At 38.3% G+C, this 24,553-nt stretch overlaps 1 protein-coding gene across 1 annotated transcript in view; it reads left to right on the top strand.

Moving 5' to 3' along the window:
• Positions 1 to 24,553, top strand: part of RSPO2 (R-spondin 2) — a 142,891-nt gene that overhangs the window by 52,442 nt on the left and 65,896 nt on the right. The window contains exon 3 of the mRNA XM_024572270.3: positions 20,277 to 20,465. Within this exon, the coding sequence (XP_024428038.2) occupies positions 20,277 to 20,465 (189 nt within the window). The remainder of the gene's footprint in view (positions 1 to 20,276; positions 20,466 to 24,553) is intronic.

A 24,553-nucleotide genomic window follows, 5' to 3' on the forward strand; every position in this document is an offset into this window, starting at 1 on the left:
ATGATTTAACTGAATTTGTGGATGGCAGATCCCTAATAGGTTATTACAGAGAACTAGGATGTTTTGGGTATACTCCTAGCCTTTGAGGTTGACATCAAAGACCAGCCATTCTTCCCACAGCATGTCCCTTGGTGCCATCATCAGAATCCTGGACAGGAAGGATCACGAGTCTGATCCAATGTGGCAAGACCCATTAGCCTCTGGTCTGTGCCAGGTTTGTGTGGGTTGTCGATCTAGGGTAAATTTCAGTATGAGGGTTGTGAACGTCAATGAATGAACACTTGAAAACCTTAACTTTTATGTTTCCTAATTTTTGTTAATTCTCTCTTATATAGTGTACTCATTTTCAGTGCTTGGGAAGATCTCATTACCACGTACATTTAAATATTTATAATAGTTGAATACTTGAATTTAATTTTGTTTTTCATTGCTCTGACTTATATAATAACATCTATTTCTCTTAATGCCAACTGGTCTATACTAGGCTACAATGAATAAAATCTATTATTATCCCATAATTATTAATTCACAGAGAGAAAGGCTCCCTTGGTTTGTAAGAAGATTCTATTGGCTGTGATGGTACTTTGTGACCTAGCAGTTTCCTCTACTGTAGGTTGAATAGGGTCAAGTAATAACCCTAGGAAATTAACCTTCTACTCCTGGCATTTCTTTTGCACATCAACACATTTTCAATTTGCAGTTTAAGATTGAGAGAATAAAATAAGATTCTACTTGAGTCATGACTTTTGTGGGGTTCTTGATTGAAATATATATATTAATTTCCCCTTTGAATTAATCTTAATTTATGTATAGGAAGGCATAAAGGAAATTTTAGGTACAGAGATTTATTTTTCTTATTTTATTTTTTGGGGGTGATTGGCACTACATTTAAAATTCTGATCTAAATGCCTTTAAGCAACATGTCGGAATCGACTGGGATCTTGTTTTAATATGGATTTGGATTCAGCAGGTGTGTGGCGAGGCCTGAGATTCTGTCTCTGGTTGAGGCACTGCTGCAGGGCTGAGCCCCACGTTTTGCATAGTGCAAGTTGCACACTTCGCTCATGTACCACTCCAGCTCTCCAACTAAATATGTTTTGGGAATGTTTAAGAAATAGTCAAAACAAATCATTTATATAAACAGAATCCAAATACTATATTCGTTTGGATGTTGAACTAATCTAGAAATTCCTTCTTTCCTCCTATTCTGAATGCTTCCCATCTCTCTTCCTTTCCTTTCTTAAATATTCCCATTCTGTAATGAAAATGTGGACTAAATGACACGAATGTTTCTTGATTATATTAAATCTAAACACTCACATATACGTGCACACGTACTCAGTTCTGTATGCTTTGCCTAATTACTGGCAATAAAACTCAGTAAAATGATTTAAGGCTTATGAATGTTCTACTTGGAGGAAATTGTAATTAAAGTTATTAAGGCCTTTGGGTTCCTGTGTGTATTTTAAGCAAATTAGGATTTTACATGTTTTTTAAAGAGGCAGTAACTCCCCCCTGCCCAAAGATTTCCTCTGCGTGGATGAGCACGTCCATTTAGTGCATAAATGGTTTAAACAGCACATGTCCCACTTTGTTCTGACAGATGGATCACTGATATAAGTTAAGGATTTTTGTCCCTCAATTTCATATGTGAAACTCTGAGTAACTCAAAGTAAAAAGTGAGAAATGGCTCATTGTACTTTGGTGTCATAATTATTTTAAAAATCAAATTATTCTTTAATTTCTTTAAAACATTTTAAGGCAGAATGATTGTCATTTACCTTTTATTTCCAAAATAGCCTTGTTTTCTATTTTAAAAAGTAATATGGGTTTATTGCAAGACATTTATGAAATGCTGAAATGTATAAAGAAAAAGATCAACTCATTCCATCTCCTTGCATTAACTGCTGTTAACATTTTTGTGTCTATTTTTCTAAGGTGTTTTCTGTGTGTATGTAGAAAGTGGCAGTTTCCAAAAACACATACCCAGAGATGTGACAAAGTCACTGTATTTTCTAAACTTGAGTTTACTGTCTGTCTTGAGGCCTCGTTCCTCTGAGTAGTGGAAAATTAATCCTGGTAAATTCAAGTACTCTGTCAATTAAGTGTTTTTCCATTTTCATTCCCAGATGAGCTCTGCCCTTCCCTTCTCCTCCCATGCTCTTCTCAGTGAGGTTTGCATTAAGTTTGGCGAGGGCAAGCAATGGAGGGTCTCTGTCACACTGATGGCACTTGTCACTATTGCACCCTGGTGTTGACCTTTCCTCTTCCACGTCTGGCCCTGCACACCCCACGCCAGGGCATGAATTCTTGGGGACTCTCTCTGTCCATGCACTCTGAGTCTTCTGTCCTGACTTGGAGGCCGTCCTGGTCTGTGATCTCTCTCAGCCACTTCTGAGCTCTTCTTGGGATGTGAGGTTATTTTGGGTGGTCTCCTAGACTACTTTGGGATTGGGGGACTTGGCTGGTCCTCTCTGCCTCAAAGACCTCACCCCCTTGTTTCCCTTCTGGTTGCTGTAAGTTGCCTGGTTGGAGGGGCATGACTGGATGCTCCTACTGTCTTAGTTTTTGTAGAGATCTTCTGGTCTGAATCCCAAATTTATCGGGACAGGATATGAATATTATTTTGTCCCACCATGCTCCCACAGTTAGGGCACAGGGCTCTTTGCAGAGACACACTCAACATAAACTGAGTGCTTTTCTCTTCCTCCCTTCCAAGTCATGGGGTCTTTATCTTGTTGAAGGAGATAATTGTCTCTATTTGTTGCACAGTCCTCCATGAGTATTTAGAACAGAAACATTTTTTGTTCTGTGTTTTTGTGTCTCTGGTTTTTGATATTCAGAAAAACTCCGTGTCTTCTAACACAATAAAATGAATGGAAAGGGAAGGTTTCTGTCTTTTTCAAAGGTTTTAAAATTTCATTTGGAAACTCAAAATTCAAGCATTTGTACTTCTTTGAGAAACCCTTCTCCCAGTATATTTGAATGAAGAAAAATCTAAGGGATAAAAATGCATTTAAAAGAAAAATTTGTTGACACTTCAAAATATCATGTCATTATACATCTGTGTTTTTAAATAAGTAAAAGTAGATTGGTACATTGCTTTTGTAATGTGCTTTCCTTCTCACATCGTTTTATGTGGAAAGAGCCTTCTTTACATGTTAACTAAGGTTTCCATGTGTAACGTATAACAAATGCTGTGTGAAGTCCGTGTTTCAGATCCAGCATAAGTTATTCAGTGTTCTATTGATGGACATTGGCTTTTTAGTATCTTTTTAATATTAACACCAATACTGTCATGTAAATTATATATCTTTATGTATCATCCAGTTCTTTCTGCAGGACTCCTAAAAGTGACGTCCCTGGGTAAAAGGAAAAGAGCAATATTGCTAAGTTATACTCTAGAAGGTTTGTACTAATTTAATTTACGTTACCATCAGCAGTATAGGAGATGCTCATTTCCTAAATGCTTACTAATGGTTTTCAGTTATCCATGTCATAAACCTTAATATATAGTGACTTTGACTCTTTAATTTGCATTTTTGTGTGTATCTTTCCACTTCATTGTTGGTAATTTGTATTTTGTGTTTATATTCCTTACTTCCTCTTCTAGAAGGTCTTTATGTTGATTTGCAGGTATTCATTGTACAGAAATATCTGCCATTTTTGTATGTTGCCATAATTTTTTCCAGTGTGTTGCTTTGTTTAATAACTATTTTTTTTTTTGGAGTTTCTGACTTTGTCACATAGCCTTCCAGGAGATTATTTTTAATTGCTCTATAAAGGCAGACTTTAAAATATACAAACAACTTTACAAAGTGATATTTTGATATTAATATATGCATGAAATTGGGGTACATTGAAATATTTATAATAGTTGAATGCTTGAATTTAATTTGGTTTTCATTGATATGACTTGTATGATAACATCTATTTATCTTTACGCCAACTGGTCCCTAGAGGCCATTGTGAAAAAGCTATTACCCAGAATTACTAATTCACAGAGAGAACGGCTGCATTGGTAAGACGACTCACACTTTCCAGTGAGTAAGTGACCTGGATGTTAGGAAACCGTGTGTGGCAGCATGAACTCTAGTGTCTTGTCTCCTCTGTGGAAGGTGATTTCCAGAGGCCAGGTGGCCACTTCTGTGCGTGGGGCAGGCCGTGTGCTTGACCATGGAGCGTGATGAACTGAGATAGAGGGTGTAGCCTGTGTAATAGGGAGGCAGGTGCTCTACAGCTCAGGCCGGTGGTTATCAAACGGGAATGTGGGCTACGCCATTTGATTGTTCAAGAAAAATCTGGATTTCCATTAAAAAAATTTTAGAGGGGAAAATGTGGTGTGGGTAAAACAAAATGTTGCTACAGACTGCATTAGGGTTCATGGTCATCAGTTGGGAACCTCTGGTTTATATTCGTTCTAGGCAGAGGTTCTCTGCGTTAGTGAATAGTACCCCTTAGAGCTGTGTAGTGCATCGTCATGTGCGGTGGCCCTAGAAATGCTTCTGTACCACAATGACGAACTGTTTTTCTCAGAAAGTATCTAACTCCCCTTTCACTCTAATCTCTCGGGGCGTATGTGTGTGCATACGTGTTGGCCTATGCACATGAACCTAACGATCAGCTCTTCTATTGAGCAGAGACACAATATCTCATGGTATCTATCCATTGGCTCTTTCTATGGACAAGAGTTCTACGCAGGCACGTGGTCCCGATTTCATCACATCAGGAGGCCCGTGCTCCAGCTGGTCCCATTCTGGGCGATGCTCAGTTTGATCACTTGGTTAATGTGGATTGGGCTAACTCTCCTAATCATAAAGGCAGCTTCTCCTTTTGGAATTAATAAGGAATCTCTTGGGTGATATTTTTTCCCTATACACTTTCACCTAATAGTGTTAGGATAATGTTAATACCTGCCTGCATTAAATTATATTAATGATGGCTAAATGGTGAATCTAATTATGTGGCTACAGTCATTCAAATGTCTATTGTAGGATATTCTACAAAATAATTGGCCTGGACTCTAAACATCTTAATGTAAAGAAAGACCAAAAAAAAAAAAATGTGGACAAAAGGTGTTCCAAACTAAAAGGACTAAAGAAACAATCCAAATGCAATGCATAGTCCTGATTGGTTTCTGAGTAGATGAAAAATAGAAAATTTTGGGGATTGCTGAGCAAGTATGAATATCAACAGAATATTAGTAATATTATCTTGCTCATGCCAGTTTCTGAGGCTGACAATGGCATTGTGATGATGTAAGACAATGTCTACATTCTCAGAAGTTGTATGCTGAAGAACACAGCATGAAATATTGTGATGTCTGCAATAAACTTTCAAATAATTTACCCAAAATATATGCAGGTGTTTTTCCATAGCTTTTACTTACAGATCTGTGTGTATATAGATAGAAATATAGATATAGGTAGAAAAAGCAAGGGTAATTATGATTTAAAAAATTTTATTTATTTATTTTTATTCAGTTACAATTGTCTGCATTTTCTCCCCTTCCCTCCACCCCACCCCAGCCAGTCCCACCTCCCTCCCCCACCTGTACCCTCCCCCTTGATTTTGTCCTTGTGTCCTTTATAGTAGCTCCTATAGACCCCTCTCACCACTATCCCCTCCCCACTCCCCTGTGGCTATTGTTACAATGTTCTTAATTTCAATGTCTCTGGTTATATTTTGTTTGCTTTTTTCTTTTGTTGATTATGTTCCAGTTAAAGGTGAGATCATATGGTATTTGTCCCTCACCGCCTGGCTTATTTCACTTAGCATAATGCTCTCCAGTTCCATCCATGCCATTGCAAAGGGTATAAGCTCCTTCTTTCTCTCTGCTGTGTAGAATTCCACTGTGTAACTGTACTATAGTTTTTTGATCCACTCATTTGCTGATGGGCACTTAGGTTGCTTCCAGTAATTGGCTATTGTAAATTGTGCTGCTATGAACATTGGGGTGCATAGGTTCTTTTGAATTGGTGTTTCAGGGTTCTTAGGATATAATCCTAGCAGTGGAATTGCTGGGTCAAAGAGCAGTTCCATTTTTAGTTTTCTGAGGAAATTCCATACTGTTTTCCACAGTGGCCTCACCAGTCTGCATTCCCACCAACAGTGCACTAGGGTTCCCTTTTCTCTGCATCCTCTCCAACATTTGTCTGTTGATTTGTTTATGTTGGCCACTCTAACCAGTGTGAGATGGTACCTCATTGTGGTTTTATTTTGCATCTCTCTGATGGCTAGTGATGCTGAGCATCTTTTCATATATCTCTGGGCCCTCTGTATGTCTTCCTTGGAGAAGTGTCTGTTCAAGTCCTTTGCCCATTTTTTAATTGGGTTGTTTGTCTTCCTGGAGTGGAGTCATGTGAGTTCTTTATATATTTTGGAGATCAGGCCCTCGTCTGAGGTATCATTGGCAAATATGTTTTCCCACACTGTTGGTTCTCTTTGTGTTTTAATGCTGTTTTCTTTAGCCCAGCAGAAGCTTTTTATTTTGATGAGGTCCCATTTGTTTATTCTTTCCTTTATGTCCCTTGCTTTAGGGGACGTGTCTGTGAGGATATTGCTGCGTGGAATGTCTGAGATCTTCCTGCCAATGTTTTCCTCTAAGACTTTTATGGTGTTATGACTTATATTTAAGTCTTTTATCCACCTTGAATTTATTTTTGTGTATGGTGTAAGTTGGTGATCGAGTTTCATTTTTTGCATGTAGGTGTCCAGATCTCCCAACACCATTTGACCTAACCAAGGAGGTAAAAGACCTTTACTCAGAAAACTACACAACACTGAAGAAATTAAGGAAGACACAAACAAATGGAAGCATGTACCATGCTCATGGATTGGAAGAATTAACATCATCAAAATGGCCATACTACCCAAAGCGATTTATAGATTCAATGCAATCCCTATTAAAGTACCTATGACATATTTCACAGATATAGAACAAACATTTCAGAAATTTATATGGAACCACAAATGACCCTGAATAGCTGCAGCAATTTTGAGAAAAAAGAACAAAGCAGGAGGGATCACAATACCTGATATCAAACTGTATTACAAGGCCACTGTCATCAAAACAGCCTGGTACTGGCATAAAAACAGGCACATAGACCAATGGAACAGAACAGAGAGCCCAGAAATAAACCCAAGTCTTTATGGTCAATTAATATTTGATAAAGGAGGCAGGAGCATAAAATGGAGCAAAAATAGCCTCTTCAACAAATGGTAATTATGATTTTTGAAAAATGAGATTAGCTTTTATTTTTATTTATTTAAAGATTTTATTTAGTCTAGAGATAGGGGGATGGAAGGGACAAAGAGAGGGAGAGAAATGTTGATGTGAGAAATGTTATTCTGGATTGCAGCCTCCTGCCCTGACTGAGGACAGGGCTGCAACCCAGGCATGTGCCCTGACTGGGAATCGAACTGGTGACATTTCACCTGGTGGGATGACACCAAACTAACTGAGCCACACTGGTCAGGGCAAGGTTAGTTTTTATATGACTTATTCTTGAATTTTAATTTAGAAACATTGGCTGCAAACCCAAACCTGTTTCCTTCCAAACTCCTGAAAATACACACTTTTAAAGTTAGATTATACTTCTAGGGTTACAGTCTCTGTATTCTACTATTAAAAACTCCATGGTAACATCATAATTTTCCTATTTTCAACAAATTCTTCCTGTATCCAACTTAAATATTGAGTGGCTTTTTCTTTTGTTTCTGCAGTTGTCCGGAAGGTACATTGTTGATAACCTAGGCCAGGATTTTTCAGATGTCCTGGACCTTTTGTCTTTGTATTCGCCAACCCTATGCCGACCTTAATGCACATCCTGTTCCCTGTCCTTGGGATATCCTCCTCCAACTGGCAAACTCCTGCTTTCTCTTCAAGACCCAACTCACATTACCACCTATTCTTAGTTCTCCCCGGATAAATGAGATCTCCTTCCTCTCTACCCCAAGCACTTGTTGCCTGGGGTAGAGAGGAACATATCAAATACAATTTCAGAACCACAGCACCTGGAAGGATTCCCACTGAACAAATCTAGGAGAAGTTGAGTGTCAATACAGTAACAGATTATAGTCCACTGAATAAAATCCAGGATTCTCTACTGATATAAACAAACATGCAGACAAGCAATTGAAGGGAGAAGGGGAGGTCCTTCTAACCCTAGAATGCCCTCTAAGGAGTGCAGGAGGAATGATGGTGTTAGAAAACCACCTTTGATAACCATCAGAATAATAGTTGATTTCGGCGAGAATCATCAATGGGTGCCAAAATGATACTTAGACAGTCTTACTGTATCTCATCAGAAACTACTTATTACAGAGAGAAAACAGTGACTTTAAAATGTAGAAACCTGGCCCTGACTGGTATAGCTCAGTGGGTAGGTTGTTTTCCCACAAACCAAAAAGTTGCCAGTTTGATTCCCCCTCAGGGCGCATGTCTGGGGTGCTGGTCCAGTTCCTGTGTTGGGGCCAGGCAAGAGGCAACTGATTAATGTTTCTCTCCCTCTCTTCCTCCCTCCCTTCCCCTCTCCCTAAAGATGAATAAATAAAATCCTCACCCCCCCACCAAAAAATGTAGAAACCTGGCAGACACTATCTTCAACCAGAGATCAAAGTTAACATCACCAATAATGCAGCCAAATCCATCTTCTGCCACCTGATGTGCACAACGAAAGGACATAACATCATTTTATACATTTTCCCCCAAATGCATGTCCCATCATGAGGGAACACTAGACAAACCCAAATGGACATTCTCTAAATAACTGACCTGTTCTCTTCTAAAACATCACATTCATGAAAGAAGAAGTGTCTAGATTAAAGGGGACTAAAAAGACAGGACAACCTAATGCAATGCATAATCTTGGATGAGATTCTAGTCTTGGAGAAAAAGAGTTATAAAGGTTGTTATTGGAATAATTGAATACAGACCATGGATTAAAAATAGTATTGTACCAATATGACTGTTGCAAGACAATGTCCTTGCATTTCGGAAATACGTAGTGAACACTGACAAATTTAGAGATAAAAGAACACAGTGTCTTTAAGTTACAATCAAATGATTCAGAAAAATAGCACATGCAAATATTTGTATACACAATTAGTATGTCTACACACACATCTGTGCATATATGCATACATAACATGTCTCTCTCTCTATTTGTGTCCGTATACTCATCTACATCTAGTTTTACCACTTTTTGAAAGTGACTAAACACTGTTTAGTGTCCCATTCACATGCATGGAGTTTGCCTGTGGCTTCCAAGGCTTGGAGGGAGTGGAGCACCATGGTCAGTGAGCAGTGGCGAGTGCTCTCCAAATCAGTCTGGAGCAGAGGTTTCTCTTCTTTGTGTCAGTCTGTCAGTCTGTACCTCCTTCCTTTTGTGCATCTTTAAAATCTAGTTCGGGTCATTTGAAGGCGTACCCAGCCTTTCTAATGACATAGGTGTGCTTGCTGTGCTACTTCAAAGGCCCTTTGGCCAGGCCAGGATATGTCTTCAAAGACAGTGAGCAGACTGGCCCATTTGCAGGAAATTGCATGGTTTGAGGGTGATTTTTTTTTTTTTTACTTTGAACTTGTCAAGTGGAGATCCTTATTTAAGAAGTGCTGGCTTTTTGCTGTATGCCCAAATAGTTAAAGACTTTCCGTTTATAATTCAGAAGCCTTCCCTTTAACCTCTATCACAAGAAACCTGTAACTCAGTCTTCCCCATTATCCTTTTGACATCTCTCTTCTGTTGGTTTATGAGACTTAATGTTGTCTTAGTTATGTTAGGAAAGAATTAGTATAGTGCTCTTAGTGACTAATCATCAAAAGTAACTGATTTTTCTATTTTTAATTATAGCAAAAATAAAGAGGCAGTGGGCAAATTACTGGGGTACAGCCTAATGAAAGAAATTCTCACAGTTTAATCACGGTATAGTGCATTTCACCCCCCTTCCACCATGCCACACATATATTTCTTAATGGGGAAGTAGGATGGCTTTTGAAATCAGAAGTTGGAGCTGGATTCAAATTTGTCACTAACAAACTGTATGACCTTGGAAAGGTTTCTTAAATTCTCTGATCTGTTTATTTATTTGAATAAACAGAAATGATGCATAATAAACATGACTCAAAAAGTATGAAAGCATGGAACCTGCAACTTGTCATATAGCATTTTCCCCAAAGGAAAGTGTTCATTTTATATCCTCTCCAGCCCCCATTTTTATCTTCCTCTTTTTCATTTCTTCTTCTGAGAAGACAGAAGTTTCTTAGAATAATTGAAAAGCTAGATTTCAAACTAGGTCTGAGGTATGGATTGCTGTGAAGTTAGCAAATCCACAAAAAATGCTAAAACTAGCTGTTTATACATGGTAAATGCAGACAGCTGATGAAAAGCTTGTCGAGAACCACAGATCCTCTGTAGGTCTGGAGATTTAGTAGTGAGCTGTTCTGATTTTTGTAAATGTATGTGATATTTTACCCACGGTGACCTACACTGAATCCAATAGAGCTTTCACTTTTATTTTTTTTTGCAGCACAGCCTATTCCTGAATAATTCTTTCATAATATTGTTTGCCAACCCTAAGGGTTTATTATTGTGTTTTTCATTAAAGCAACTTAAAAAACATTTTATTATCTTTGTTTGAAGAAACTTTTCTCTAGGACAGTAGCTAGCTAAGTGCTGTTTCTCAATTTTAAAACACCGCGGTCTGACCCATGGAAGTTCCCACATCTAAAACACATGGAGCCTTTAATCTGGTTAGTTATGACACTGATTCTTCTTGCGGGTTGTGTTTATGACACCAAAGAAGCCATCCCGTTTCCTTTTCATTTATTGTTTCAAAATGAAAATAGTGGAATAAGCAGGAGTTGGCAAACTAATTTCTGTTCTAGGAAGCAGGTGGTGTATGAGGTGTGGTCAACAGCTTGTACATGATGGAAATATACATTCGATAGACTCCATCCCATCCCTCCTCCCTTTTAAAAAACAAATCGTTGGGTAGATAGGAAGGGGAGGTTTTTTTCCTACAGGCAGTTGGATAGCTCAGACACTATGGCACTTATGTTACACAGTATTTTGGAAGTTTGCTAAACTGTTTTGGAACAGAGTTAGTATAAGAAGTATTTAAGTATTTGATGGAGAAATAATCTGGTCTGTTTGTGAGCAGTTTGTTTTTTACATTTAAATAATGGGACTATCTCCTTGTGTAAACATGGAACCATGTGACAGTGGCGGTTTCACAATCTTCGTAAATGTATATATTTAGATCTGCTCATGCTGGAGTTACCATTAGCACCAACAGTTTGTCAACAGGGTCTTTAGTGTATTGGGAAAGCCCAGGCCGACACTTGGCATGAGTCTTCTACACAACACAACTTTCTAGCTACGGGTTGCAGCCTCGCACGCATTCTAACTGTAAGCTTGCTTTTCGTTTGGCGTGAGAACAGTTTTATGGAGTACATTTTTTTCTCTTTCACAGATTTAAACAGGTGGCTTATTTTATACAACATAAGATACAATTTTTCCCTTGTTTCAAAAACATCATACTTGTATATCTTTGGGGAAATGTGCAGTCTCAACCATCTTCTATATTTTTTTCTGACTTCATCAACCAATTAATGTTATTGGCATTAGCACTTGTAGAAGCTGAAGAGCTCATGATTCTGGTGGCCTGTTTTGCCTGCATTTTAATAGCTTAGTTTTGTGGTGAGAGTGTTCTGATCTTCAATTGTACATACCCACCCCACTCCCGTTACCTGTCAGAATTTATATCCAGTGTAGGCATGCGCATTAGGATTTATTTTTATGTCAGAGTTTCTAGGAGGGGGAAAAGGAATAAGCCTTATAGGGCGTGGTTTCCAAAGTGAGAGTTCATTAGGAAAAATCCATCCCTTAGGGAATTACGCATGCTAAGCTGAGGGCTCATGATTTTAATTTTTCTACCAGGTCTACACGTAGCTACTTCCTTGTATGTGTGTCTGGTCTTTCTGCTTGAGTGGGTATTAATGGCCGTTTTGGAAACACGTTCCTGAAGAATTTCTAAATCCCATTTAATTCATTTGCATTCTGAAGTTCTGCCCGAGCTTCTCACTGTGGCGTGGGCTGGGATGGGACTGCTCTTGAGCAGCACACAGAACTGGCAGGCATAGGGCCAACTGTAGCGTTCCTGCAGCTTCTCTGTGCAGCTAGGCCCGGGGGGGTCAGGACCTGGTGGATGCTGACAAAAAGCGCTTGAGTACCTTGCATTGCAATTGATGTGTGTTCAGAAGCTCTTTTGGGAAATCTGTGGCCCCCACCACCAGATGTGCAGCCCACATCTGCATCAGCTGCTTACGTGTTGGGTGAAATTGTGTTGAAGGCATACTTCTTTGCCTCGAGGTAAATTGTGTTGAACCAAAGTTGTTTTTCCTCTGATGATTGTAGTGATGGTTTGCTACGGTACATGCTTTCACTCTCCATCAGTTTTTTTTTTTCTTTTTGAGATTTTTACCTTGAAAAAAATTTGAATTATATTTTTCAACTACATTTTACATTCAGTATTATTTTGTATTAGTTTCAGGTGTACAGCATAGTGGTTAGACAGTCATATACTTTACAAGGTGTTCCCCTCGATATGTCCAGCGTCCACCTGGCCCCATGCATACAATCTCCTCCTGTTTTGCAGCCTGTCTTGGATGTTAGTGGAGTCTGTGACTTACTAAATGAAAAGCAAAATGTTTCCCATGTTCTTAATAGGTCTGTTGTGCCCTCCAACAGACCCATGTAAGACTCCATCCACATTTATTTTGCAAGTATCTTGGCTCATCATCTTTCCTTGACCTAGAGTTATTGATATTCTGGGCTTCCCTGGGACTTCTTGGTTAAGTCAGACTTGCAGCTTTCCACTTCCCTGTGCTGTGTGAAAAATGTCCCGTCCAGTGAGCCACACTACGGCCATAGTTCACTGTGATGGTACGTGGACTTCTCGGGTGCCAGGCTGTGAGGATTACGGGTTAAATGGTCCTGGCACTGCAGAGTAATTAGAAGTTTATAATTGTGATAATTTTCTTCATGTTTTGTGTTTGAAGATCTTAGCACTTCCTTCATAGTTTAAAGTCTCCTGGCAGCTTTATTTGAGTTTTGGTAAGAGAAGCAAAATCATCTGATTAAATGACCTTTAATCCTGCTGTCATTAGAATATTCATCTCTAGAGATAATTTTCATATTTTGGGGGACATAACTTTTTAAACATTATTTTTCCAAGGAATACATATAGAAATAAGGATATATCTGGTCTTTCATTCCGAACTAACATATTTTAGGTGGATAAAATGGTATTATTAATTGTCAAATAATAACATTTTCAAGCAGCCAATTAATACAGATTTCTTAAAGCTAGTAATTTGAGAAGTTAGTTTTGTAAGCCGTTGACCTAAAATATTATCTATTGAAGAATTTATGACACCAGATAAAGAGAGATTGAGAAAATATGGTTTAATTATAGAGGTTCTAAAATTGTGGAATTTTTGGTGCATTTGCCCTTTATTATCTTTTTCAATTTTTTTCTTGATTAAATCATGTTAATTGAGCCCTCTAAAACTTTAATGGACATAGAGAAATGTGTATCTGCTTAAGCTTTATTAACATTGTTAATTTTAACATTTATTTCCTGTTGAGGACATGATGATTGGAATAGTGAACATCTAGAGTGTTAGAATTTGTCTTTGTGTCAAAGGTCAGATGACATGTTTTATGGCGATATTTTCTATAAATACTTACAATGAAATATGAAACTAAGCTAAGTAGCCCAAGATAAGCATTTCTTATTTTGGTCAAATCTTGTGTGACTCCATTCATGACCTCGATTGCTTAGTTGAGTTTGAGTGTGATAATACACATGATTACGAGATTTTTTTTTTTTTTTTAAACCCAGTGTTGCCAAGTTCTAGTGGGAGGAGCTAGGCCCAGCTTGATTTATATAAGATCTGACATGTTATTGGTGGCAGAGATAGGGTTTTTGTTTTTAAGTAAGTCTTGAATTTGGAATGGAGCAGAGACAAAAATTAACAATTTTATGATAAGTTTGATCAATTAAGTTCATAGGAGTTGTTAATTTAAAAAAATCTTTTGAACTTATAACATTATTTAAGGAGCAAATATGGAGTGAGGATAAGATGCCCATAGCCCATTGTCAGTCCCATTATGTGCAAAATTAGAAATCTGTACCTTTTGTCAGGAATGGATGCCTTCACTTAGATGGAATTTAGGTTTCTTCTTGCCTGGCTGGGACTAACTCCAGAAACAGGGGAGCCCTTTTAAAAAATGTTAGGAGTATATTAGGAACAGATGGGCATTCAACACCTACACAGAATACTCTATGGGATAAAATGTGAATAACTGAACTTGATTTAACAAAGGATCAAACTTAAAATACCAAGATTCATTAAAAAAACTTGCAATTTAAAGGAACACAAATCGAATAATTAGAATCAAAAGTAAAGAGTTCTATTTACACTGTTTTTCTGTCTTGATATACTTGTTAGTAATATAGGTGTTGTTACCTGGTTTCTGCCTCAAATTTGTCTTGTTTTCTATCTCCACATACTCCTTTAGAGATATGTATGGATTTGTGTTAATACTGCTTACATCTTTGTGAGGATTTTTCATCTTTTAAGTGATATATTTCATCTTTACACTTTTGGGTGGGTCTAGTTTGAGAAAGTGTTTTGGTTGGAATGATGAGGCTCTGGGTCTCAGCAGGCTTTAGGGAAGGAAAAGTTGAAGCTTACAGAGAGAGCAAATAAACATGGTCATCAGAGCTGAGAATTAAGGTCTGTTTATTCACCTGCACACTTGAATTAAATCTCAAAGCAATAGGCAGAGCCATTTGACTTATTAAGATCCTGACAAAATAACTTACTTTAGTCAAGTTAAAAGGTATATTCTTGCCTGACGGTAGATACAGGGATTGGTGTAGTCAGCATATGGATGAAGAAGCTTTAGTTAAATTGTGAAGCTCTTGATTGATCACATAGAGGCTACTATGATAGTAGATACTGGACAATGGTTAATTAAACTGAAAAAGTCTATTTGAAGTTTGGGGCATGAAACTTCAAACTGCAAAAATTATACATGCCCTTGCCCTTCAGCATTGAGGAGCACTGTTAATGACTAAAGAAGACTGGAGGACAGGAAGAGAGGGCACTTAGTTTGGGTGGGGCTCCTGTCGCTTTTGTTTAAGAGGATTCCTTGTGTAGGGTTATAAAGATATCTGAGATATACACTCAGGCAAGGATTCCCTAATTCATTTTCATTAAGCCAGTCAGGGTTCAAGTAAATAAAGCAATGCTTTTAATGATTTTCAGAATACCTTTAAAAAATGTAGAGAACACTTTGTTGACTCTGAAACCTTTGTGGTCAAGATGAAAGTTGGCATCTGATACATAAAAACAGAACAAAACAAAAAGCCTTTAATTTATGTTGTGACTTCTCTTCCCTAGTTCTGTAACCTCTCTTTTCTCCCTACTTTTTACTATGGAGTGTGATTTATGGTGATAAAGAGTGCTTGGTTTAGCTTTGAACTGAGAGTAAGCCCAGCTTCGGCCTTAGTTTATGGTGGCTGTGGTGCAGAGGCTTCTCCTAAACCACGCTGCTGTGCATGTCAGTCTTCTAAGTCTCTTTTTTACTGATGGAACTAAGTTGGGCATTTGGGTAACCATAATATTGCCTTTTCAAATATCATGCCATCGGGTCTTTGTGCTTAAGGTGGGTTCTGTTCTTAGACAGCCCCCCAAATTAAAATGAGTTGGGTTCAACCTGGACAGGTGGCTCAGTTGGTTAGAGCATTGTCCCCTATCCCAAATGGTTGCGGGTGTGGTCTCCTGTCAGGGCCCATACCTAGGTTGTGGGTTCAGTCCCCAATAGGGGCATGTACGGGAGGCAGCTGATTGATGTTTCTTTCCCTCCCTTCCCTCCCTCCCTCCCTCCCTCCCTTCTTTTCTTTCTCTAAAATCAAAAAGGGAAAAGGACTCATGGACATGGACAACAGTGTGGTGATTGCTGGGGGGAAGAGGATACATGGGGACTAAATGGTAATGGAAAAAATACAATGAAGATTAAATAAAAAAAATAAAATCAATAAACATATCCTCAGGTGACTATTAAAAAATAAAATAAATAAATAATAAGTGAGTTGGGTTCTTCCCAGTCCACCTCCTCTGCCAAAGCCATTTCATCCATCATACAGCTGCTGAATATTCCCAGTTCTGTTTTTCTCAGTTTTCTGCACCCTACTCCCATCCCCAATTTTTACCCCTTTCTTACACAGAGAGGTTGAGCTGTACCCTAGTTTTTGAAGCTTCCATGCTCACTCCTTGCATCCTGCTCAGAACACCAGTAGTAACGTCAGAATAAAACCACTTCAGAAGGCAGCTGGGGAAATTGTAAATAGTATAGGCTTATTTTCAGTCATATTTTCACATAAAGCCATTATGTGAAAATGTTCTATAAGTCATAATTATCTCATCCGACTACGATGTAACAGAGATCCTACAATAAGTATAAAAGCAGCAACATAGACCCAACAAGAGAATAGCGTGAAGTAGAGAAAGGTGGGTGGGGGTTGGGTTGCCATAAGTAGCTCTGAGTTATGAGATTCGTGGAACTCACAAGAGTGAGGGTTGGAATTAAGTCTGTAGGAGGAGACATTGTGTAGGAAACTAATTAGCCACTACCACTTTGAATATTATGTCTTCCTTATTTCTTTATTTGATTCTGCAACACCTAATACTCATGTATTAGAGACTTTTCATTTTTTTTCTTTCATGCTTCTTACCCTTTTTACATTTTCATTTTTGTGCTACAGTTCTTTAAATCTGTTTTCCAGTTAACTCCCTCTCTTCTAATCAACCATGCAACTGGTCAGTTTTAGAATTTTCATTTCTTTCTAATTTCTGCACATTATTTTTATGGTGTTGTTCTTATGTGATTTCTAGTCCTTATTTTATCTTTTTAAATATCCTAAAGATTCCCATTTAAAAGCCTCTTTTAGACTGTTGTTATTTCTGACTCTTTAGGTGTGAAATCTCCCTCTGAACTGAGACTGATGACTTCTCATGGCAGTGTTTGCCTGTACATGTGACTTGTACAGTTTGATGTTAAGGTGGTTTTCCCTGGAAGTTCCAGGTCTTAGGATTGTAGAAAAAAAATTAGGGCAATTTTAGTTTTTTTTTCTTGGTGGGTTTTCTTTGATTTAGACAAGTTTTAATGTTGACCTCTTAGGGACTCCATATTGCATCAATAATTTAGGCTTGGATCCCACTCTTGTTGGATGTCTTGCAGGTGTGGGTACTTATTTCTCATGGGTTATATTTTCTTGCTTCCCTGCTCATCCCCTTAATGCCCTAACCCAGGGTTGGAATCTTTTCCTCTGGCCAGTTGGAGTGGGGGCTTCTAGTGCTTGTTACATGGACAAACAGCCCTCATGACTCCAGTCTACATAAAGAGAGCCAAGTGTCAACTCCCTTTTTAAAAAATTATATTTTATTTATGATATTACAGTTGTCCCAATTTTTCCCCCTATGTCCCCCTCTGCCCAGCAACCCCCCCCATCAGGCAATTCTCACACCATTGTCCATGTCCATGGGTCATGCTTACATGTTCTTTGGCTACTGTGTTTCCTATGCTGTACTTTACATCCCATGCCTATTCTGTACCTACTAATTTGTACTTCTTAATCCCTTCAGCTTTTCACCTATCTCCCTACCTTTCCACCCATCCCCCTAACCCCTCCCCCTTTTAGCAACCATCAAAACCTTGTATGTATCTATGATTCTGTTTCTCTTCTGCTTGTTTGTTTTGTTTTTTAGATTCAATTGCTGATAGATATTTTGTTGCAATTTTATTGTTCATATTTTTGGTGGTGTTGTTGTTCTTCTTCTTCAAAAGACCTTTTGGCATTTCATATAATACTGGTTTGGTGTTGGTGAGCTCCTTTACCTTTTTATTCTCTGGGAAGCTCTTTATCTCTCCTTTGATTCTAAATGATAGTTTTGCTGGATAGAATAAATCCATTATTTAGAATCAAAGGATCTTGCTTTTCATTACTTTGAGTATTCCTTGCCAATCTCTCCAGGCCTGCAAAATTCCTTTTGAAAAATCAGCTGACAGTCTTATAGGGTATCCCTTGTAGGTAACTAACTGCTTTTCTCTTGCTGCTTTTAAGAGTCTCCCTTTGTATTTAACATTTGGCATTTTAATTATGATGTGTCTTAGTGTGGGCCTCTTTGGCTTCATCTTGTTTGGGACTCTCTGTGCTCCCTGGATTTGTGTGTCTATTTCCTTCACAAAGTTAGTGAAATTTTCTGTTACTGTTCCAAATAAGTTTCCAACTTCTTGCTCTTTTTCTTCTCTTCCCAGCACCCCCATGATGTAAATGTTGGTATGCTTGAAGTTGTTCCCCAGGCTACTTACACTATCTTCATTTTTTTCTGTTCTAATTGGTTGTGTTTTGCTTCCTTATGTCCCAAATCTCTGATTTGAATCTTGGCATGATCCACTGTACTGTCGATTCCCTGTAAATTGTTCTTTATTTCAATTAGTGTATCCTTCATTTCTGACTACATCTTTTTTATGCTGTCTCAACAGCATGAAAGTTCCTCACCAAGTTCCTTGAACATCCCTATAACCAATGTTTTGAACTGTGAATCTAGTGGATTACTTGTCTCCACTTTGTTTAGTTCTTTTTCTGGAGTTTTGTTCTGTTCTTTCATTTGGGCCATGTTTCTTTGTCTCCTCATTTTGGCAGCCTCCCTGGGTTTGTTTCTATGTATTAGGTAGAACTGCTGTGTCTCCTGGGCTTGATAGAGTGGACTAATGTAGTAGGTGTCCTGTAGGGTCCAGTAGCACAGCCACTCCTATTACCCAAGCTGGGTACTCAAAGTGTACCCACTGTGTAGTCTGAGTACATCTTCCTCTTGTAGTTGAGCCTTGATTGTTTTTGGCATGTTCAAGGTCAGCCACTGCCTATGTTTTGTTCAGAATCACACAGCATAAGTTACAAAGCAATCTGCAGATGGCTGCTACTTGTGCTGGGCTTGGAGGTGGCCAGGAAAGGCCAAGCTGTGAATATGGCTGGCTGCTGATAGTGCTGGGCAGGGGCAGCTTAGTGAGGGGCACAGGCTTGCTGAAGCCAGATGCTGCTTGTTTGAGAGGATTTAGGAAAATCTGAAGCATAGGCCAAAACAAGTCATTTTTGTGGAAAACCCACTGGAACCAGCTTGGGTAGGCATAAATTTTGGGTGGGGCAGGGCTTCAGAGAATTACCAGGGTGGGGAAAACAGTGTGAGCCAGGTTAATGGAGTCTCAGGTATGGCACTCACCTGCTGGCTCTGTGGCTCTCTGGCGGAATGGCTCAGAAAAGGAACAATGTGCTTCACCAGCACTTGTCTGGGAGAAAGCTACCCCCCAGCTCTTGTGCTGATGCTGGACAGTTCAGTTCCTGCCCGTATGCTTCTGGTGCCTTTCGAGCTGCTGCCCCAGAACTGAAGCTCAGAGTGAGTGAGCCTGAATAAGTTTGTGCCTGGGCCCTTTAAGAGGATCTGCCAAGGAGTCCAGCAGGTTCTGTCTTCCGTATTTTTAATCCCTGATGGTTTTTACAGCTAGAACTTACAGAGACTTATCTTCCTGACATTGGAACACTGGTCTGTGGAGCCTGGTGTGGGTCTGGGACTCCTTGATCCTGAGATATCCCTCCTGATTTTTATTCATCATATGTTGATGTGGGACCAGGCTATTCTGTGACTCTGCCCCTTTTACCAGTCTCGATATGGTTTCTTCTTTAATTCCCTAGTTGTAGGGCTTCCATTCGGCTCAATTTCTGATGATCCGAATGATGGTTACTCTATAGTTTAGTTGTAATTTTGATGTGGTTGTGCAAGGAGGCTAGCCATGTTTACCTATGCTGCCATTTTGACTGAAAGCCCATCAAGTGTCAGCTCTTCATGTGCATCTTTCTTGGTCTAGTTTAGGGCCCTGGCATGAGGTCGACTTCTGTCTGGCTTAACGTCTGCATGAGCCATTCAGTTTGAGCTTCCAGCTTCAACTCTGGCTCTGAATTTCCTCTCTTTCTTTCTGAATTTGGCTGTGTATTAATCATTTTTCTGGGGGGGTTCAGAGGATATTTTGTTTAGATTTTCTACTTCATTAAAATAAAAGAATAAGAGATACTTATCTTTACGACATGTCACATTACCCAGAAGTTTGATCATATTCATATTTAAACATGCTTTTTTGTTTCTTTTACAGCTAGTTATGTATCAAATCCTGTTTGCAAGGGTTGCTTGTCTTGTTCAAAGGACAATGGGTGCAGCCGATGTCAACAGAAGTTGTTCTTCTTTCTTCGAAGAGAAGGCATGCGCCAGTATGGGGAGTGCCTGCATTCCTGCCCATCGGGTTACTACGGACACCGAGCCCCAGATATGAACAGATGTGCACGTGAGCAGTTGACCTTTGTCTGCCTCATTTTACTGTTTATGCCACTCAGGGGGAACTAAGTTGAAGCTTTTGACCATAAAGAGGTATATCTTTAATATGCGATAGAAATAGTCTAGGCTTAAACTTTAAACAGTTGAGTAGAGTGGGATAAAAACACTTTAAATTTATCTTCTGTATAGAAGAATATTGCACATGAACACTTTTTCTAAGATCTACATTTTTTTTGATAACAAACGTCTCAACACATAAACTTATTAGGCAGATCTTTGTAAGTCATACTTAGCACTTAACAACAAAAAAGTAAGTTAAATGCTTTTTTATTGGAAACATTCTCTCCACTTTACCACAGTGTCTACAGCTTGTTTTCACTCTTTCAGCTAGTTTGTAATACCTTATTTAGTCTGATATGTAATGTAATACATTCATTTTAGAATTCTGTAAAGCATGATTACTGATAAAAGATGTAACTGAAATATTTAGTTTACTTCAAAGTATTCTGAGTTCTAAGTTTAACAACTACCAAAAAAAGCTAATTAAGGAATGGCATTCTTACGTACACACATAGGAATGCAGACACAATGTTTCATCTTTTAATCCAAAAACCATTCATAGAATACTATGTAAACAGTAGAAATTTGAGTTTAAAAAATCAGCGAGATACCAAAGGAACATCCACTTCTTTAAGGAGTTCAAATTTTAGGGAACACAGGCGATCAGGGGAAGGGGAGCATGGAGTGAAATGACGGGTAGGTAAGAAGTTTGATCATAATTTAATACACTAAGTGCTAATCAGGCAACTGGTGTGTTATGAGAGTGATTTAATTATCTCTCATGAACACAATGTATATGACTATTAAGTCAGTTGAGGTGTTCGGATTAGAAGAGTTTGAATTGTATCTTCCAATGACAATATTATTTTGGAAAGATGCAGAACCAGTGGAGAGAGGTTAAGTAGATTTTAGAAAAAAGGCATCACACATGTGTGAAAATAATGTGTTTAGGGAAGAAGTCTCATCTGGCGGGCTATTGGCATTATGGCAAGACATCTTGTCCTACATTGCTGGACCTTTATTGCCCTCAGTCCCTGCTCATTAAGTGTCTTTTGTACCCTCCAGACACTATGACAAACAAAAATGTCAGCAAACACTTCCAGACACCTCCTAGGAGAGCAGTACCATGTCTGGATGAGTACCGTGTCTGGTTGGGCAGAGTGTGCATGATGGAAAGTGTGGTTGGAATTGGGGATGGAAAAGGGGCTTGAGTGCAATTGATAAAGGTCTTGAGTACCATGTGGAGAAATGTGATATTATCTGATGGTTTTGAGCAGACAGTAGACTAAAGCAATTGCTTTACCTGAGATAATTTTGGCAGAAGTGGGAAAATGAATTAGAGAAGAATAGAAATTAAGGCTACTGTAACCATTGAGAATTAGATAGAAATAGTGTTCTAAAGAAAGATTTGTGGGTAATGAATTCCAGAGACTTGAAAAATAGTCAGTGGGACTTAGTAACTAATTCGACAGTGAAGAGGGAATCAAGTCTGACCCTATACTTTCTAGCTAAGGAGTCTGTGGGAAGAGTTTTCCCATCAGCACAGATAGAAATATATAGGCTTAGAGGAAATTTGGATCCACTTCCATTTCATGGAATTTTTTAGATTAATAACTAGAGGGGTATAACTTCTAATAATTTATCAATAGACTGGCTAATTTTTGCAAATAATTACCTTATCCTGATAGTATATGATTTTGGCTACATAGTAATTTTTGAACTTCATAGGAGGATGGGTCCTTAAGATGGATTGCTACTCATATTGCTTTAGACCACTTATGTGGGCATTTGAATGCATGAATATTCTGTGTGGTTTTCATTCCACACCATCAGTGCACAGGAAAGATGAAGTAGGAATGTAGATGGCTTTAGGGGTTTATCTCAAGCTCTAGGCCTAGCATTGTATCTGCTGTGTATGGATGACAGGGTGACCATCTAATGTGTCCCTCCTCCTGGGACACTGGGGAGCGTGAGGGGCTGCTGTTAAGAGTTATTCCAGAACACAGGGCATAAACCAGAACTGTCTGGGCAAACTGGTGTGGATGGTCACTCAACAGTACCTTACAGTGTGTCCTAGGGTCTTCCTTAGAGAGATGCTCCCAGGTAGGGGTTAACATGCACTTTTTGGCTAAGTTGACCCCTTTTCTCAGAAATGGAGAAGGGACAGTGACTGTAAATCAGCCTTGAAAAGGTAACCCATGTGTGAGAACGGGTTTGCTATGGTTATCCTCATTGTAAGTGGTTGCAGTCAATGTGGCATTACTGACCTGGAGGAAGTCATTACTTATCTGTTACAAGTGGGAAGTGCTGATTAACAGGACTCCTGTGATGTCTGGTGAAAGTGGAAAACTATTTAATTCTCCGTATATGACTGGATGACTGTGGCTCTTTCATGCTAATGGTTCATGTTTTTTCATAGATACTTTGCGTTTATTGCACTGTTATCTGTATCTGTATTCTATTCAGAGGATGAGACCGATTTCAATTGGAAAAGCTGTCACAGACTGAGAATCTGACATCATAGCCACTTTTTGTTTTCTTAAGAGATTATTTCTCAACAGTAGAGAAGAAAATTATACTTCAAGCAACAGTAGCTTTATAGAAAATCCTACAAGTGAAACTTGCTCTTCTGTTTCATAATCACTAGCGTAAGATCCCAATTGTAAAGCAGTATCTTTCTTCTAAAGGAAGACTTGCTCTGGGAAATGTTGGTTGAGGTTCCCTTCTCTGTCCAAGCTGCATGGAGCTTATGAATTTCAAACATGCTTATAAAAACCAATTTAGGAATAATTTAAGGCATACTGTGAAAATACATATAAACACACACCAATGGATGCTAAGAGTAGCCATTGTTTCTGATACTATCACATGATGGTTCTCTAATATCTTTTATTTCTTATTTATTGATAAATTCATTTATGTGAAAAAATTAAGTTTGAAAATTGTTATACATATTCCTTGTAGAAAGTTTAGAGAGTAATAGACCTTAAAAAGAAAAGCAAAAGCAAAAATAACAAAAAAACACTACTAAAATATAACAAAAGTTAACATTTTAGCTTCTATGCTCAACATTTTGTTTCTGGTCATATTTACGTCTTTCTCCTGTTACAAATGTGTCATTTTTCTGTTTTTTTAACTTAACAATAATTGGGAACATTGTTTTCATGTCTTTAAATATGCCGCATACATTCTCCTGAATGGATATTCCATAATATGTTTAGCTAATTACCAACTGAAAATTTGCTTTTAGCTTGTCACCATTATAAGCAGTTATATTACAGACATCCTTATAGCCCTGACTGGTGTGGCTAGTGGCTTGGGCATCATCCTACAAACCGCAAGGTCACCAGTTCAGTTCCTGGTCAGGGCACATGCCTCTTTGCAGACCAGGTCCCCAGGTGGGGGGGGGGGTGAGAGGCAACCAAATGATGTTTCTCTCACACGTTGATATTTCTGTCCCTTTCTCCCTTCTTTCCCCTCTCTCTAAATATAAATAAATTAAATCTTTTTTTTGTAAAAAGAATATCCTTATATATAGTTTCTTTCTCTCACCAACATATGTAATTTTACACATTTATCTAATTTATTTTCATAAGATAAACTTTAAAACATAATACATTTTTCCAGTTTTCTTGTGATATAATTGCCATGTAGCCATAATTCATATTTTCAAGACATTTGATATATATTACCAAATGGTCTTCTAGAAAAGTTGTACTTATTCACTTCACTAATAGCAGATGTTTTGCCTTACATCTCACCAACACTGGGCATTATTGCCAAAAAATATATAAAAATGCATTTTTTGTTTTAATGTGCTTTTATTTTATAGAAATGAATATAAACTTATTTTTCATGTGAATAATGCCATTGTAGGGTATTTACAAGAGTCTCTGGCCTTTTCCCTTCCATTTGCACAACTGTCTTGTTATTAGTAATATAAAAAAATCTTTAAATGAAGTATCACAGAATTTTGTGATCATAATTGGAGAGTTTAATGAATTATCAAAAAGTGACCACACATTTGTAACCACCACT

The sequence above is a fragment of the Desmodus rotundus genome, chromosome 8 (assembly GCF_022682495.2).
Source record: "Desmodus rotundus isolate HL8 chromosome 8, HLdesRot8A.1, whole genome shotgun sequence".
In the NCBI taxonomy this organism is placed as follows: Eukaryota; Metazoa; Chordata; class Mammalia; order Chiroptera; family Phyllostomidae; genus Desmodus; species Desmodus rotundus.